The sequence below is a fragment of the Dendronephthya gigantea genome, unplaced genomic scaffold (genome assembly GCF_004324835.1).
Source record: "Dendronephthya gigantea isolate DGI-Jeju-01 unplaced genomic scaffold, DenGig_1.0 000140F, whole genome shotgun sequence".
Lineage (NCBI taxonomy): Eukaryota > Metazoa > Cnidaria > Anthozoa > Malacalcyonacea > Nephtheidae > Dendronephthya > Dendronephthya gigantea.
Genome location: NW_021163150.1, coordinates 536,049 through 552,077, shown reverse-complemented (window position 1 = coordinate 552,077; position 16,029 = coordinate 536,049). Strand labels below are relative to the sequence as shown.

The following is a 16,029-nucleotide window of genomic DNA, read 5'->3' as shown; positions in this document are numbered from 1 at the left end:
CAATCCCAACTACCACCCCCCCCCCTTTTTTTAGTTTAAGTTCTGTGTGATTGAGCGTTTTTGAAACGATTTTAATGGCCTCCTTATTAGGTTATAAGCCCTGAGAAAATGTGAAAAAATTGATAGCGTGCAAGTTGTTTACAAAGTATATATTGAAACACCAGATTATACATTTTATCAACTTTGTACAAACAGTGAAAAAATGGCTGTTTGTCATATGATGTTTTTTAGAATCCTGCTTGTAAGTTGTTTATGAAGTCGTCAGGTAATGCTTTGAAATTCCTTATGAAATTGTTCACATTACATGACAAGCCAAGGTCAGAATATAAAGTTGTTATAAACCCTTTCGCCGAGTCTTCCAAATAATTACTAAATAAAATTCATCCTTCTTAATGAAGATTATCTGTCTTACTGTCAACACGAGAATACATGAAGCTATAAGCTGAAATTTTTACTCCCTGATGCGAGCTCAGCGCTGTCACAATGATATCCAGTGTACGAGTAATGTTTACAGGTCCCGCAGTCACCCGAGGCCGAGCTTTAAACGAAGCGTAAAATAGTTTTGAGGTATTGAAATAAGTTTTCGTGATATCAGATAAGCACATGCTGTGTTTGTTGGATTGACTAAATCACTTTCAGGATTACGTTTTTGCTTATTTCAATACAGTTAGAGTCGTGTCGCGATTCGTTTAATTCCCCTGTGTATAAAGTGCGATATTTGGACAGGCAGCGACGTAATACTTCAAACATGCACTCGTTAAATAACATTTTAGGCGATATAACATTTAGCAAAATTAGTAATGACAGTTCTGTAAAGGATGTTTAGCAAGGTTTTAATAAAACCATATTCTGTATACAAGAATTAATGATTATTTTTATTTTTATAGAATGAAAACAACAATGAAATTATATAACATGAAATTTACCTTAACCGCAGAGTATTATGGAGAGTTGAAGCCCACGATAAATCTCAGACGGAAGGGCAGGGGCCGGTTGTATCAAGCCCGTTTAGCTTAAACGGTGGATAAGTTCAAAATAGAAATCAAGTCTATCGTTTTATTCAACAAGCGAACAAAATGTTTTTAACCTTAATACAACGATACTGTTTACAACTACATATTCAGTGCATAATATTCAAGTTGACTCATTCAAGAGAGTTGTAAGAGTGTTATTTAATTTTGACTTATCCGCCGTTTAAGTTAAACGGGAATCATACAACCAGTCCCAGAACAGGACCTAGAGACTTTAGTAAGCTAATTATTGATATAGAATTAACTCTACCCTTGGTCGGGGTTGAATTAACCTTAGCTATCAAATTGAGCCCAACTGTGCTATCCCGGTAAAAAACAAGCAAATCGCGGCTCCTTTCCTTGTTCCGTTCTCGTTCTCATTAGATTGTTTCAACCACATTTTTTTTGTTCAATTCGTTGCTACGGTCACGCACATGTGGTTAGGTTCGGGCGACGGTACTTAATAGAAATGAATTCTGCATCTACCAATCAAAATCAATTCTGCATCTTGCGGTATTATAAGCAGGTATTTGCTATTGCTATTGCGACTCTAGCAGAGAGACCGTTATATATATGCGCCTGCTACCTTTTATGTGTATATAGCCACGTTTGCAGTGGTTCAATACGATAAGAGTTGTCATGTACGTGTTTTCGGTAAGTGAAGGCTTATGTTATAAGGATGTAATATAATATGTTGAGAGTGCATGTGCCTTTAATAAAAGAAGAAACTAGTTAATGTAACCCGTTTAATGTGAAGAATTTCCCTTGAAATAAAAAAGGACATAGCTACGACATACATTCGTATGTTTTTATTCAATGCAAAAAAATTATCATTAATTTCAAGTTGTGTTGTATCAGCCGGATACGTGTAGGCACATAACTGACATAAGTCAGTATGGAGGCCAAAGATTTAAGCGGTTGTTTTCGCGGTGCTTGTGAAGGAATTTCAGCGGGAAGATATATTTAGCCTCAATTAGCAATTTAGCCTCTCCAGATCGATAGCATAGTTTATTGGGTTTGTTTGTTTGCTACAGAGCATTTCCAGTTATTGAGCGATGCTTGGCTTAATTAAATTCAATGCCGGTGACGACAATAGAATTGAAAACGGTGAAACAGCGTTTCGCACCGGCACCTTTGTCTGTTTTTGTTTATAATTTGAGTTTCAAATCTTAAATAATTAATCGCTAATAATATATTGCCATGAGATGATATACGTAATGGAATATGGCAACTCATGCAATGGGAATGAGATTACCCAATGGTAGAGCAATTAATTAACTTATGATTTAGCTAACAAGAAGGAAATAAATCACCACAAAAAAGAGTATATATAATATACTGAAATTAGTATCATTGCCAGGCTTGGATACAAACTTTGCAAATGTTATGAACTCCAAAAGCCTTTCACGAAGCAGCATAATTATAACTATTAACATAATATTATCATGCTAAATAGATCTGAACTTTCAAACTAAGCATTTGCATGGTGTGACATTACAACATGGTACCAAAACTACCAACTAAAAGCTGTTGAGGCAAACATGATAAAATCAAGTCTTGTATATGAAACAACGAGCAATTGAAAGTGATTGAAAAAAGTTATAATGGAAAGCGTTACCCACCTATCGTGAAACTGGGCCCTGAACACGTCGAATTTTTGATTACGTTTTTCGCTTAGATAGATTTTTACGCGAGAATATTAACACAGTTATTTTACAATTTAATCTTTTAGATTCTGCTTTTCTTCTCCGTATTGGAAATTTTAAAAGGTACGCAATGTTGATTTTACAATCTGTTTTCCCAATAAGCGGAAAGATCCCCCTAATTGCAATTCAATTTTTTATTACATTAATTAGCTTGCAAATCAGTCCCTGCTGGAATGGAAAGCACGGCGATTCGTGATTCTGAGATCAGTGCTTCTTCCAACTACGATGTCTACCATCGTGACATTTACGCCCGATTGAATCACATGACAGGCTATTGGACTCCAGCCATCGCTGATTCCAATCCATGGCTGCAAATCGACTTTAAATCGACGACAACTGTGGACTCTATCAGTACACAAGGAGCGAAAACCTTCACTGTTAGCTATGGAGACGATGGCGTAGCATTTACAGTCTTTACAGATTTTACCGATCTTGACAAGGTGTGTGTAGTCAATACCTAGAAAGGGAAGGGGAGGGGGTACAGCCCGAAGTAAAAATGGTGGGTAACTGAAAAGAACAGCAAGATATGGGGTAGGGTGGAAAAAACGAGAAAGTGAAAGGTGAGGTAAAAAAATTACCAATAAAACTTTTTCATCGTACGAATCTAAAATCAAAATAAACATCTAGTTTAGGTATAGTCAATGGTATGACTTTGTTTAACCCCCGTAAGCAGAGTAATTTACGACTGTCCTGAGATGCATTTTACTGGGGGAATTTTTTCAATGTCTTACTCACGCACTTTTCGTACACTGCGTGTGTTTAGATCTTTCCTGGAGACTATGATTTGCAAACTACGAAGAAATATTCGTTTTTTCCGCTTATCGAGGCACGATACGTTCGCGTCAATCCGCAAAAAACCGTATATCACATTGGTCTACGAGTGGAATTCCATATATGCGCTCAAGGTAAGACAGTTGAAACATTAGAATTGATTTAATTGATTAGGGGCGTGGCGAACGAGGCTTCGAGGGGAGGGGGGTTAGGAGGGGGGGTTAGGGGTATGTGATGTTGACCAACTTTTCAAGCCCCGTTTTTTACTCTGGAACGGTTTTCGGTCGCAGCACGGTAGCTTTGAAGGTCAAAGCAATACCCAGGTTGGATTTCATTCGCATGCAGAATGGCGTTTCAACGTTCCTGTGCATGTAACGATGACTGCGACAATAAAAGACGAGTACTCCCGAGTCTGTCTAAAAAGTATTTCTCTTACAGATTGTTTTCCTACCAACCCATGTCAGAACACCGGAAACTGCGTCAGTTCAGAGCTGGGTCTTTATAATTGTGTTTGTCCTGCACTAACTAAAGGCACTCGTTGTGAAAGTGAGTTCTTCATTTATCAATAAGTTTTCCTGGTCGCGAACAACTGGCTTTCGTGTGATTACCACTTAAAGGAAATTGGACTATTTTCGTGAAGATATATAAATGTATTTGCAATAAACAGGAGACTCTTACCTTTTTATAGCTTGCTCTGGTTCAATTCCTCTTGGAATGGAAAGCGGCGATATTCTGGACGCCCAAATCACAAGCTCGCCAAAGGGTTCGCGTTACGGCCTCTACAACGCAAAATTCGCGAGGTTGAACCAAACAGCTATACCTCACGTTACACTTGGTGGTTGGAGTCCAACACCCTTCTCAAATTCCTATCTGGAGATTGATTTCACGGCAAGTTCCCTGAATTTTTCGTTACGATTTCGATTTGGGTGCGGCGGGTCGGAAGCAGTTTTCTCGACCTGGGGGAGGGGAATGATTAATATCCTCCTCATGCGCCCCCCTCCCTGTACGCTAATGGTCAAAATGCGAAAGCTCACTTAATTTCTGTTTGTTATCAGATGAAAACAACGTTGACATACTTGTTGACGCAAGGCAAGGAAGCCACTATCGGCGTAACGGTGACCAAATTCAAAATGACCTACACAGCATCGTCTAGCCGCACTTACTTTTCGTACATATCAACTTCATCTGGTCAGGTATAAAGCATTTTATGCACTGTCTATACAAACATAAGCGAGCTCAGATAATCACATGCTAGAGCAAAAAAAAAAGGTCCAGCTTGAAATGAAAAGACTTATTTCAATCAAATACGATTGAAGATACTTTTTTGGTCTCATTTGCACTGAAATTCAAACTCGTATAAAATTATATGAGAAGAAAATGAAACGGACGATTCCGCTTAATTCAAAAGTGGGTACGCAAGGCGGTCTTTTTCACACTCTATAAGACTAAACAATTACTTGATGGAAAAGCGCGCGAAACACGAGCCGAAGTCGAGTGATTTTGCTCCAGCAACATTTCCGCGTGTTTGGATCAGGCCATCAAAACACGGGAAACCATTAAAACGTCCATGTTTGCATGGCCTGATCCAAACACCGGCCTCCAGAAATCAAAACACACGTTATTATACATGTTATTTTATAATCTGTAATATTTACTAACTTTGAAGGTTTACTGGTTTGCTAACTTTGAAGCTGTAACAATGAAATTTCCTAGTTTTAAATTAGTTTAAAGGGAGAATGGTCCATTTTTTTTTCGATTTTCTTTTGATTATCCCTGTTTTGTTAGTTGCAAATTCCCTTTCTTTTTCATTCTTTTCATATATCGGTTAATACATTTTCAGCAGTTAAGGACTTCCGTTCACAAAACGAAAAATTACCTCGACCGCTGCGTATATTCGCGAGCAGGATACTTTTCATTACAACTGAAATCCATACGTTTGATTTCCTATGCTCTGTCGCCATTTTGACAATCAGTGACATTCACGTTAAGTCACTCAACGATTTTTTGAACAGTTTTTTTATATGGATGCGAACAACAAGAACATTACTCGCAACGATTTTCAGCCCATGGTCATAGCACGTTATGTGAGATTCTATCCACTCGAGTACAACATTCAACCAGTTGTGAGGATGGAGTTCTACGGATGTATGGGGGGTATGTGTAGATCATTCTGCTATGGTTTCTCTTTATAGATGTATTCCTAAATGACTGTTTCGCTGAAGCTTGCCCGTCGACGAAATTGCAGCTACCCACATGAACTCTAAGCGTACCTATTTGTTCTCTTTGTAGTCCATCACTGTTTGAGTTATCCATGTCTAAATAACGGAACATGTAGTCAATTATCCAACGGCTACAATTGTATTTGTGTTGATGGTTTTATTGGGTCGCGATGTCAAAGTAAGTTATCACTCGTTGTAATGGACCCTTCTACTCTTAATGACGTCAAGTCTGATACTACACGCAGTTTGATTGTCAGCCATGAAGTTGTTACAATGAAGTTACTCCAACAAATATGTCGAAGTGCCGCGGACGATAAAATCATAACAATACTGAATAAATAGAAAACGTGTATTATCAGTTTGAGCCTTATGCCGCTAGACTGCATGTGGTCTGTAGAATATTTATCATCCCTTCAACTGACCATGTTTAATTTATATGACAAAAATATTTCTCGGCCAGTAACCCATCAGTTCAATTTTAAGCAATACTTACTAACAATTATGATGTGCTTTTTTACAGCTCCAGCCCCAACTACGTCTCCTCCTAGTAAGTAGTTCTAAAATTTTTAAAGGTTCTGGAATTTCTGACCGTTCTGGAAATTCTGAAGGTTTTCCGATTTCTGACGGTTCTGGAATAGTTAATAGTCCCAGAAATTTTTCATTTTTTTAAAAAACATCCGTAGTTCTTCCTACATCCTCAGAGACTATCTCATCCCCATAACCTCATTGAATACAACATCTTCTTTATCAATTCCTCGTCTACTTAAAACCGAACTCATGGAAATTTGTTCCTACCCATTTGTTCTCTTTATAGTCAACTACTGCTTGAATGATTCATGTCTAAATAACGGAACATGTCGTGAATTATCCAACGGCTACGATTGTAATTGTGTTAATGGTTTTACTGGGTCGCGATGCCAAAGTAAGTTTTGACTTCCTTTATTGTAAAGGACCCTTCTCTTAATAACGTCAAGTCTGATACTACACGCAGTTTGATTGTCAGCCATGAAGTTGTTACAATGAAGTTACTCCAACAAATATGCTGAAGTGCCGCGGACGATAAAATCATAACAATACTGAATAAATAGGAAACGCGTATTATCAGTTTGAGCCTTCTGCCGCTAGACTGCATGTGATCTGTAGAATATTTATCATCCCTTCAACAGACTACGTTTCATTCATTCAACAAAAATATTTCTCGCGCAGGAACCTATCAGTTCAATTTTAAGCAATACTTACTAATAATTATGATGTGCTTTTTTACAGATCCAGCCCCAACCACGTCTCCCCCTAGTAAGTAGTTCTAAAATTTTTAAAGGTTAAGAAATTTCTGACCGTTCTGGAAATTCTGAAGGTTCTCCGATTTCTGACGGTTCTGGGATAGTTAATAGTCCCAGAATTTTTTTCTTTTTTTTTCAAAAACCTCCGTAGTTCTTCCTACTTCCTCAGAGACCATCTCATTCCCATAACCCCATTGAATACAACATCTTCGTTATCAATTCCTCGTCTACTTAAAACAACTCATGGAAATTTGTTGGTACCCGTTTGTTCTCTTTATAGTCAAATACTGTTTGAATGATCCATGTCTAAATAACGGAACATGTCGTGAATTATCCAACGGCTACGATTGTAATTGTGTTAATGGTTTTACTGGGTCGCAATGTCAAAGTAAGTTTTGACTTCCTTTATTGTAACGGACCCTTCTCTTGATAACGTCAAGTCTGATACTACACGCAGTTTGATTGTCAGCCATGAAGTTGTTACAATGAAGTTACTCCAACAAATATGTTGAAATGCCGCGGACGATAAAATCATAACAATACTGAATAAATAGAAAACGCGTATTATCAGTTTCAGCCTTCTGCCGCTAGACTGGCTGCATGTGGTCTGTAGAATATTTATCATCCCTTCACCTGACCACGTAGTCCACGTTTCATTCATATGACAACAGTACCTCTCGCCCAATAACCTATCAGTTCAATTTTGAGCAATACTTACCTAATAATGCTTTTCCACAGTTCCAGTTCCAGTCCCAACCGCTTCTCCTTCTATAATAGTTCCTGCCCCCCCTGGGGCCATCTCAGTTTTTCCAACTGCCGTATCAACGCCTCGTCTGCTTAAAACAACTCATGGGAATTTAGGAATTACTACAAGTCCTTCGCCTATTCATCAAGCAACTCGAGCAGTTTTGCAATCAAGTTCAATTCCGACTAATTTGGTATCGATCCCGCCAGGCTATGTTTCAATTGCTGGCTTCGCACTAAATCCTTTATCACCTCAGGAATTTGCGCAAAGTTTCACTGTTGTGTGGAACATGACCGCTGGCACAAATGTCACAATTGCTGTATCATACAACGGTATCCCATGCTGCAATGCAGGCCCACTTACCAACGTTAGTGGACAATGCGATTGCTTAGTGTCTGATCCAGGCCACTTTGACCCTGATGGGGTTGTTAATATTAGCGCCGTGGCTTCAAATTTACTGTCTAGTTCACCCTCATCAATCGAAGTGGAGGTGTTGAAAATCATCACCCAAGCGGGCTTCACAGCGTTAGCAAGTTACTCGGACTTCGGGGTCAACATCGAGGGTCGTGGGAGCCAGGGAAATATCTTCCCAGCTGAACATCCCGTGAAATTCAATTGCTCGTATGCAGGTAATATGTTGCTGTAAACATTGTGTACCTCTGTTTAACATGCTGCCCTTTATCACTCGCTAGGAGTGAAATCGATTAACAGACCGTCCCTTCTTATAATGCGTTGAAACTGAATTTCAGATGTTTAAGGCGGCGTTACACTGTGCAACTTTCCTTGCAACTTGCAATGCAATTCTACTTCTGATGTATCTAAAGTTGTCAAATACGAACATTCTTACGATATGCTAACGTTTTCTTAGCATTTCAAACACATTCACAAATTAGCATCCCTTAAAATTATATTTGCATTGAAGTTGCAAGGAAAATTGCATTGTGTAACACGAGCAAATGCACTTTATAGCTTGGTATCAGGTTTTCTTGGTATCAGTTTTAACTTTTGCAAATTTCATCGTTTTATCTAACAATAGGAGGTCCAGTTACAACTGTGACTTGGACGATTAATTGTGATACAGATGGCATGATCATGGAGTCCCAGTGTGTTTTCGACAAGATCTTTCCAAACAAGACCAGTCAGACCTGTCAGATTACCCTGCGACTGGAAAATGTCGTCAATTCAACGTTTGCACACGGTAGCATTGAACTTATGGAAAGCGTCGTTTTGTCAAGTCTAACAAGCGACGGTCCTGTGAAAGAAAACCAAACCATCACATTCACAATTTCACTGGAAAAACTTGGCACCCAGACCTGTATATGGGTTGATTTGGGAGACAATAGTTCTCTCCTGGTGTTTGGTAACGACTCGTGCGCCACAAAGTTTGATGTTACTGCTATTAACCCAAATATCTTGACTCAACCTCGCTTCAAGTTTCTCCCGAATTACACTTCGAATACCCAGGAGATCGTCTTCCAGCATGTCTATCCTGATATTGGCTCTTATGACGTCAGAATGAACGCGTCAAACGAGGTTTCCATGGTAACAAAAGACATAGTTGCCGTTGTCTTGCCTTTCGTTTGCCATAATCCAAACGTGACAATAAAAGGTAATTCATATTCTTCCGTAATTCACCCGAGCTGTGTGGTATATTATCTCAAAAGTACAGATTCATGGTTTTCATATTTTAGGAATTAGAAGCATATACATGTTCGACGAATGTTCCTAGACCCAGGAAGGAAAAAGCGCTCCACCCCTTCCTTAACCGCTCCCTCTTTGTGAAAGATTCCCCCAGTGAATGCCCCCTTGGAGTGTAAATATTAGCAGCATAGCCATGTTTAGAAACTTCTTTGGGTTTAATAAGAGTATAGCGAAAGTCTATGCTATCATCTCATCTTTTTTTCCTCCTCTTAAGCCCTGGTCAAACGAGAATGATAGTTGATGAGAGTTGAGAAGCGAGAGTTTTCCAAACTCTCGATGCGACGGTCAAACGAGAATGAGAGTTGATGAGAGTTGAGAACGAGAGTTGATAACTCTCATCAACTCTCATCAAAATCTGAACCAGTTCAAAGTCGATGAGAGTTGATGAGAGTGCACGAGAGTGTATGAGAGTTCGCGGTCAAACGCAAGCGAGAGTTGCAACTCTCATCAACTCTCATCAACTATCATTCTCGTTTGACCAGGGCTTTAACCATTTGTTTCTTTGCATTTTCATCCGCATTTCTAATGTTTAGGTTTACCTCCAAATACGTCCAACGCCTTGAATGCGGCTCAAGTATACCGCTCAGTCGTCATTGCTTTGTCCACCCAGAACGACATTGATTGCGAGACCACGGAACAGACAAAGACAACGTGGACTGTGCTTAAATTTGACGATGATCCTCGCGAACTGACAACACTGCCTATTTACAGTTTCTCCAAGTCACCTTATCACTCCAGTATCTTTGGCCCCGATCTTTTACTGCCCGGGAATGATTTACCCTACGGTTTCTATGAGATCAGTGCCCGGGTCGAGATGCGTGGCTTGCCTGATGTTTTCGGAAGCGACACATTTTACATCCAAGTAGTTCAAACCCCCTGGCTTGAAGCTGCTGTGGTTGGTGGGTCCTTCTATACCGCACCTTTTGGCTTAACTGTAAGTTGATATGCGATAACCTTTCGACTCCTAACAGTTAAAGCGTTTCTGATACTTGATTCTTATCCCAATTTCCAGGGCATCTTGAACTCTTCCGCATCTTCGGATCCAGATTTTACTGGTACAGACGGCATGAATTTCGCATGGTATTGCAGGGATGTCGAAGATAAAGAGTTTGTTCAAAGCAATCTAACAAGTGAACCACTTGTCTCTGACGACGATAATATCGTTCTCCCCATTACTTCGGTAGGAACGACAAGAATACCGTTATTGAACCATCGATTGTGATTAACATAACCGATTTAAACTTGCCAGCCAGTGGCTTAACCATGACAAGTCACTTTATTTCACAGATGAGCGTCTTTTTTCCGCCACTGTTCCATGTTTTCAGCGATACTTTGTTGAAGATGAACTCTTCACATCATATACAATGCTGTTCTTTTCTAGTTTCGTGGCTGTTTTGGGTCAGGTCGGGGTCGTATAGATACCTCAAATTCTACACTTGTACTGGACACCAGTAACATGATGGAAATGAAAACGTAAGTCGAGTGTTCTGTAGCCTGCTCGAAAAATGAATTTTGAAGTGGAAGTCAAAGCCGTATGTAAACAAACTGATTGTTCACATTTTGAACTTCTGTTATTTTTGAAATACGTCGTCCTGTTAGCCTGCTCTGTCTGAATATCATAAAACATTTAGGTTTGCTATGTCTTTAAATGAATACGAACTTGTGTTTTTGATGAGAAAAATCTGAAACATACGAAATTTGGTCAAAATTTTTATTTCACGACCTGGCATTGTTATGATCAGAACCGATGCGCAGACTTAACATCCACTTCAATCTTCGGTTAGTGTAACCTTTTTATTTCAGTTACGAAATTCTGCTCGTTGTATCAAAGACTCATCCAGAGTTTGGTCTCCGTCAGGCGATGACAACGATCTTCTTTTACGTCACAACTGGTCTTCCTCCAACGCTAACGCTGGGGTAATGTCGCATCGAGTAGCACATTTAGACTAGATTTACTTCATAACCACTTCATTCACTTCATACTCACTTTATCCACTTCATTCACTTCATACCCACTTCATTCACTTCATACCCACTTCATTCACTTCATACCCACTTCATTCACTTCATACCCACTTCATTAACTTCATACCCACTTCATTCACTTCATTCACTTCATTCACTTAACTCACTTCATTTAGATTAGATTTACTTCATACCCACTTCATTCACTTCATACCCACTTCATTCACTTCATACCCACTTCATTCACCTCATACCCACTTCATTCACTTCATACCCACTTCATTCACTTCATTCACTTCATTCACTTCATTCACTTCATTCACTTCATTCACTTCATTCACTTCATTCACTTCATTCACTTCATTCACTTCATTATTAACAAGTGATTTTACAATTTTGCAGGTGCTCCAAGAACTGTCAATCAAAAATCACTGCTGAGGGTAAGACCATCATGCGAGCCGACTGTTCGTCGTTTTGTCAAGGGGAGTTAATGTTCAATTGGACTTTACATTTATACGATGACATTCACGACCCTGAACCGCTGAATCTGTCAGCGTTGCATGAGATTTCATCGAAGGAATTTCAGAATATGGTAAGGAACCCAATCAACGAGCTGGATCTGTCGATTAAACCTGACGCGCTGCAACCTGGCAAAAAATATACGCTGGCATTTCGAGCGACGCGTCCGAGTGGAATATTCGGGGAAGTGAGGACTACCCTTCTTGTGAATGGACCACCGCTTGGGGGTGAGTAACTCGTATTATTTTTTTTCTTGCGGTCCGAATTCATATTTTAGCGTTTCCTGTAATCTGATTAGCGTACGGAGCGCTCGTACGGACCGCGCAGATTTAGAAGCACGCACGCATGGGGGACGGGTAATAAAAAAGATAAATCTATTATTTACCAGTTTAGTCGGTCCGTATAGGGAAATATTTCCCTATACGGACCTCCAATCTGGTAAATAACATATAATTATGATGACATTTTGAGCAACAGCTTATCATGTTTCAGACGATCAATTTTAATGTCTGTTCAAATGATCCAGTTTTGTCTAATAGATGTTTTAATTATGGTTTGTTGACTTGCAATGTATGTGGGCAGCAAATCAACTGCAGCAATGCAATACTGTGAATGCAATAGCAAGTCAATGCAATACTGTGACAAACTACATTCCATATGTCAAAAGTTGATCAGCCCTGTCAAAATTGGTTTATGTGAATACACCCCCTTTAGGGACCAATTGCTCAAACATATCATTCACACTACTTGACTTTATTCAATCCAGGCACGTGTTCTGTTACTCCTTCCTTCGGAATATCACTCTCGACAAATTTCACTTTCGCTTGTGAGAGATGGTCCGACCACGAATCACCGCTGACCTACAAGTTCTTCTACGGAAGCAACCAGAGCAAGACACTGTTCTATTATCGTACAATTGCATCTGGTGTGAGCATCAGCCACACTGATAGGCTACCAGCTGGGGAGGAAAGTAACAATTACACCTTAAGTGTCTCCGTGGAAATTACGGATGCGATAGGGTCAAGTTCATTTGAGGAGTTTCTTTTACGGGTAAGCTGGGACTTTGACGTTTTTGAATGACTTTGAAATTTGTGTTTTCCCAAGTGGATAAAAGTTGCTTTTGCTACTGAGGATTTTGTTCCCGCATGATTCAGGAATATTCCCCAAGATTCAGCTATTTTTATATAGTTATTTTCAGTATTTTTACCAACATAAAGTTATATTTTGAAATAAATTTTTTTTGCTGTTCAGCTCATTAGCGTGCTCTGGAAATTAAACTGATTATATACTGTACTGCACATTATTTAGACCAATTCTATCCGTCTCTTCAAATTTCGTTTGAGGTCGGCATCATGAGTTACATACAGTAGGAAGCTTTAGATGTGGTTTCATTATTCTAAGATCTTTTGAAATTAGAATTTTAAAACGTTTGCAAAGACCATCGCGCTTGTTATACACTTGCTCAGAGGTTTTCAAAAACGCTTAAAAGAAGACAAGGTGGTATTGTTTGTTTATTTTAGAATAACTTTAAGGTCTAAATGGTCAACGCTTTTTTTCTGTACGATTTGCATTGTAGGTCGTTCCAAGCGATAAACTTAGTCTTACCGAAATGGTACTTCTGGTTGCTGAATATGCAAAACTTGGAGAAAATAAAACAGCCATGAGTCTAGCTTGTAGTGTGGGGACTACTTTGAATTCCCTGGGATCGAAAGTTAGCGAAGCCTTAGAAGCAGGACAAACGTCTGACCAGGTACAGTTATTTGTTATTGCCTGACTCCGATCTATAAAGCCTGGTTTCTAGTTATATAGTCGGAATAGTTTACAATAGCAATCCATCGGGCAGAACTGGATATATCAATATTCAGCAACCAACACTCCCCCCCCCCCAATTATCGTTTTATAGTTACGCAATTGTGCCGTCAACAATGGCCGATTTAAATGAGAAAATTAAGACACATTAATTTGCATCGTGAAAATGACTTTTTCACGACAATTATGACTATAACGAAACCAGGTTTGAAAGGTAATCCAGGGCGCTACAAGTCTAGAATATTTTACTGGGGATTTAGTGACGTTTCAGAAACAAACACGCCAGCACAGCTCTTTCAGATTATCTCATTGGTTTTAAATTATAGATACGAGAAGATATGCTGACGATTATTTCTGGAATGAATCCAAAAGACTTGTCCGAAACCCAACAAATCAGCGATTCAGTTGTTGCTCTTGTTGGAAATGCAGAACAGTTAACTGAAAAAGCACAGGTATAGGGATAAATGAGGAAGAATGAGGACGCGCACGTATACCACTTGATAACTAATTGAAATGTATTTTCAGGATGCGGCGCTGACCACTATTAAGACTACAGCGGATGAACTGGAGAAGTTAACGCAGAACGATATGATATTCAAAAACGCCAAGCCTGCAATTTCTGACATACTTTGGATCCTCGGTGCGTTAAATTCCCGCTCTGAAAACAAAACTGAGGTATGTGCTGGTACATAAGCGTACGGGGCCTCGGGGCGAACCGGGGACCTGCTCTCTGGTTGTTCAAAAGCCAACTATTTGAAGCGTAGCCGAGCTTTTTTTCAATGGGTGTGATTTTGTTCAGTTGGTTGCTCAATTACATGTCAAGTTTTGACATTTAAAAATTATTTGTATACTTCGACGAACGTTTCAAAAAAGTCTCCTTTATTCTTTCTGCTTTCACTGGTGGAGGATGCAAGCGTATCTCACCTTCTTTGTAAACGTCTTTTTTCTAGGGTTACGTCAAGCGCATTTTTAATTTAGTCGAGAAACTTCAAGTTATTCTACTGGATTATTTGGTATCAAACGAAGGGCCGAGTATGATCGAAACGGAAATGCTTTCAATGAGTTTGGAGAAGGTATCTGCCTACGCTTTAGGAAAGAAAGAAAGCGAGCTAAAAGGTGCTCGCTTTAAACCTCCGTCAGGCTCTGCCTTTGGCTTAGGCGATGGTAAGTAGTTTATTATGTTCAGATTTAACTCCTACTATCATGAACCAATCATGAGGCATAATCAAATCCGATCACTCTCTCAGATTAACCAGTCACAAGCGCAATAGATTAGCGAGAGGAAGAAGGATGAGCTAATCAAATCCGATTACTCTGTCAGATTAATTAATAACAAGCGCAATAGATTAGCGAGATGAGGAGGTATGAACTAATTAAATCCGATAACTCTATTAGATTAACTAATCACAAGCGCTATTAGCGTGAGGAGGAAGCATGATTAATGAACCAATCAAATCCGATGACTCTATTTATCCCAGGTGATTTCGCGCTTTTATTTCAGCCAATAAGCGCTTAGAAAGGGTTGTCCAAATAGAAATCCAATTTTCAGTATTTAACCGCTTATGTCTTTCGTTATTCTTTATAAAACTTGTCAAATATTTGTCATTGCATTTACGTACAAGAACTATAGCACTGACATAAATTTCGAACCGAAAAAAAGGTTAACCATATCTGATATATGTTTCCTCACTTCAAGTTCTGTCAAATCCCAACAAAAGCTATCTTCACGTCCAACCGATCGCTATCGAGGTGAGAAGAGATAAAAATGATGCAAACTTAGCGTCAGCTAGTGCATTCTAGAAAACGTATTCATCCTGGAGGACTTTCTTCGATTATACGCCTTGAAAAAACGATAAGTAAATAACTATACTTCCACTTGTTTTTTAACAGCTCACTTTGTTTGACAAGAATCCTTTCACTTGGGATAACTCGAGTGAAAACGTCACGTCCAACGTGATTGATATTGTAGTTGAATCAAAGAGCCTGAACATGTCATCTTCCAACCTTACAGAAGATATTACTCTTACAATAACCCGAGATCCATCATTGATTAAGGATGCAAACAATTCGTTCTACCTAAAACCTCTTGAAATTTTGAATGAACGAGCAAAAAAACAAGAGACTATTTGAAGTTTCATTGCTTTACTCGACGGAGTAACTACACCGCCATGAATTTCGAAATGAAACCTGAAGACGTTGGAATTTCTTATAATGTAAGTAACAGTGGTTATGTGAAGTAAAGTAGAGCTGTGGAGGTAGTTCATAACCGTGAAGAAAAAGACAAACGTACGAATTTAATTAATC

General features: G+C 39.1%; 1 protein-coding gene across 1 annotated transcript; it reads left to right on the top strand.

Annotated features, from left to right (window-relative positions):
• Positions 1-2,375: 2,375 nt before the first annotated feature.
• On the top strand, positions 2,376-15,855 carry LOC114536576. The gene is made up of 26 exons (XM_028557921.1): positions 2,376-2,779; positions 2,867-3,156; positions 3,480-3,621; positions 3,926-4,033; positions 4,176-4,375; positions 4,543-4,680; positions 5,500-5,641; positions 5,777-5,884; positions 6,227-6,253; positions 6,521-6,628; positions 6,973-6,999; positions 7,267-7,374; positions 7,941-8,360; positions 8,768-9,340; positions 9,966-10,366; positions 10,445-10,612; positions 10,814-10,905; positions 11,236-11,349; positions 11,800-12,143; positions 12,683-12,966; positions 13,493-13,666; positions 14,052-14,177; positions 14,251-14,400; positions 14,676-14,889; positions 15,422-15,474; positions 15,616-15,855. The coding sequence occupies exons 2-26, from the start codon at positions 2,890-2,892 to the stop codon at positions 15,853-15,855; spliced, it is 4,728 nt and encodes a 1,575-aa protein (XP_028413722.1). The 5' UTR covers positions 2,376-2,779; positions 2,867-2,889.
• Positions 15,856-16,029: the final 174 nt, after the last annotated feature.

Coding starts and splice junctions, on each gene's coding strand:
- LOC114536576 (XM_028557921.1), top strand. CDS start 2,890: ATGGAAAGCACGGCGATTCGTGATTCTGAGATCAGTGCTTCTTCCAAC. Junction 12,144..12,682: donor GAATGGACCACCGCTTGGGG/GTGAGTAACTCG, acceptor TATTCAATCCAG/GCACGTGTTCTGTTACTCCT. Junction 13,667..14,051: donor CAGGACAAACGTCTGACCAG/GTACAGTTATTT, acceptor TTTAAATTATAG/ATACGAGAAGATATGCTGAC.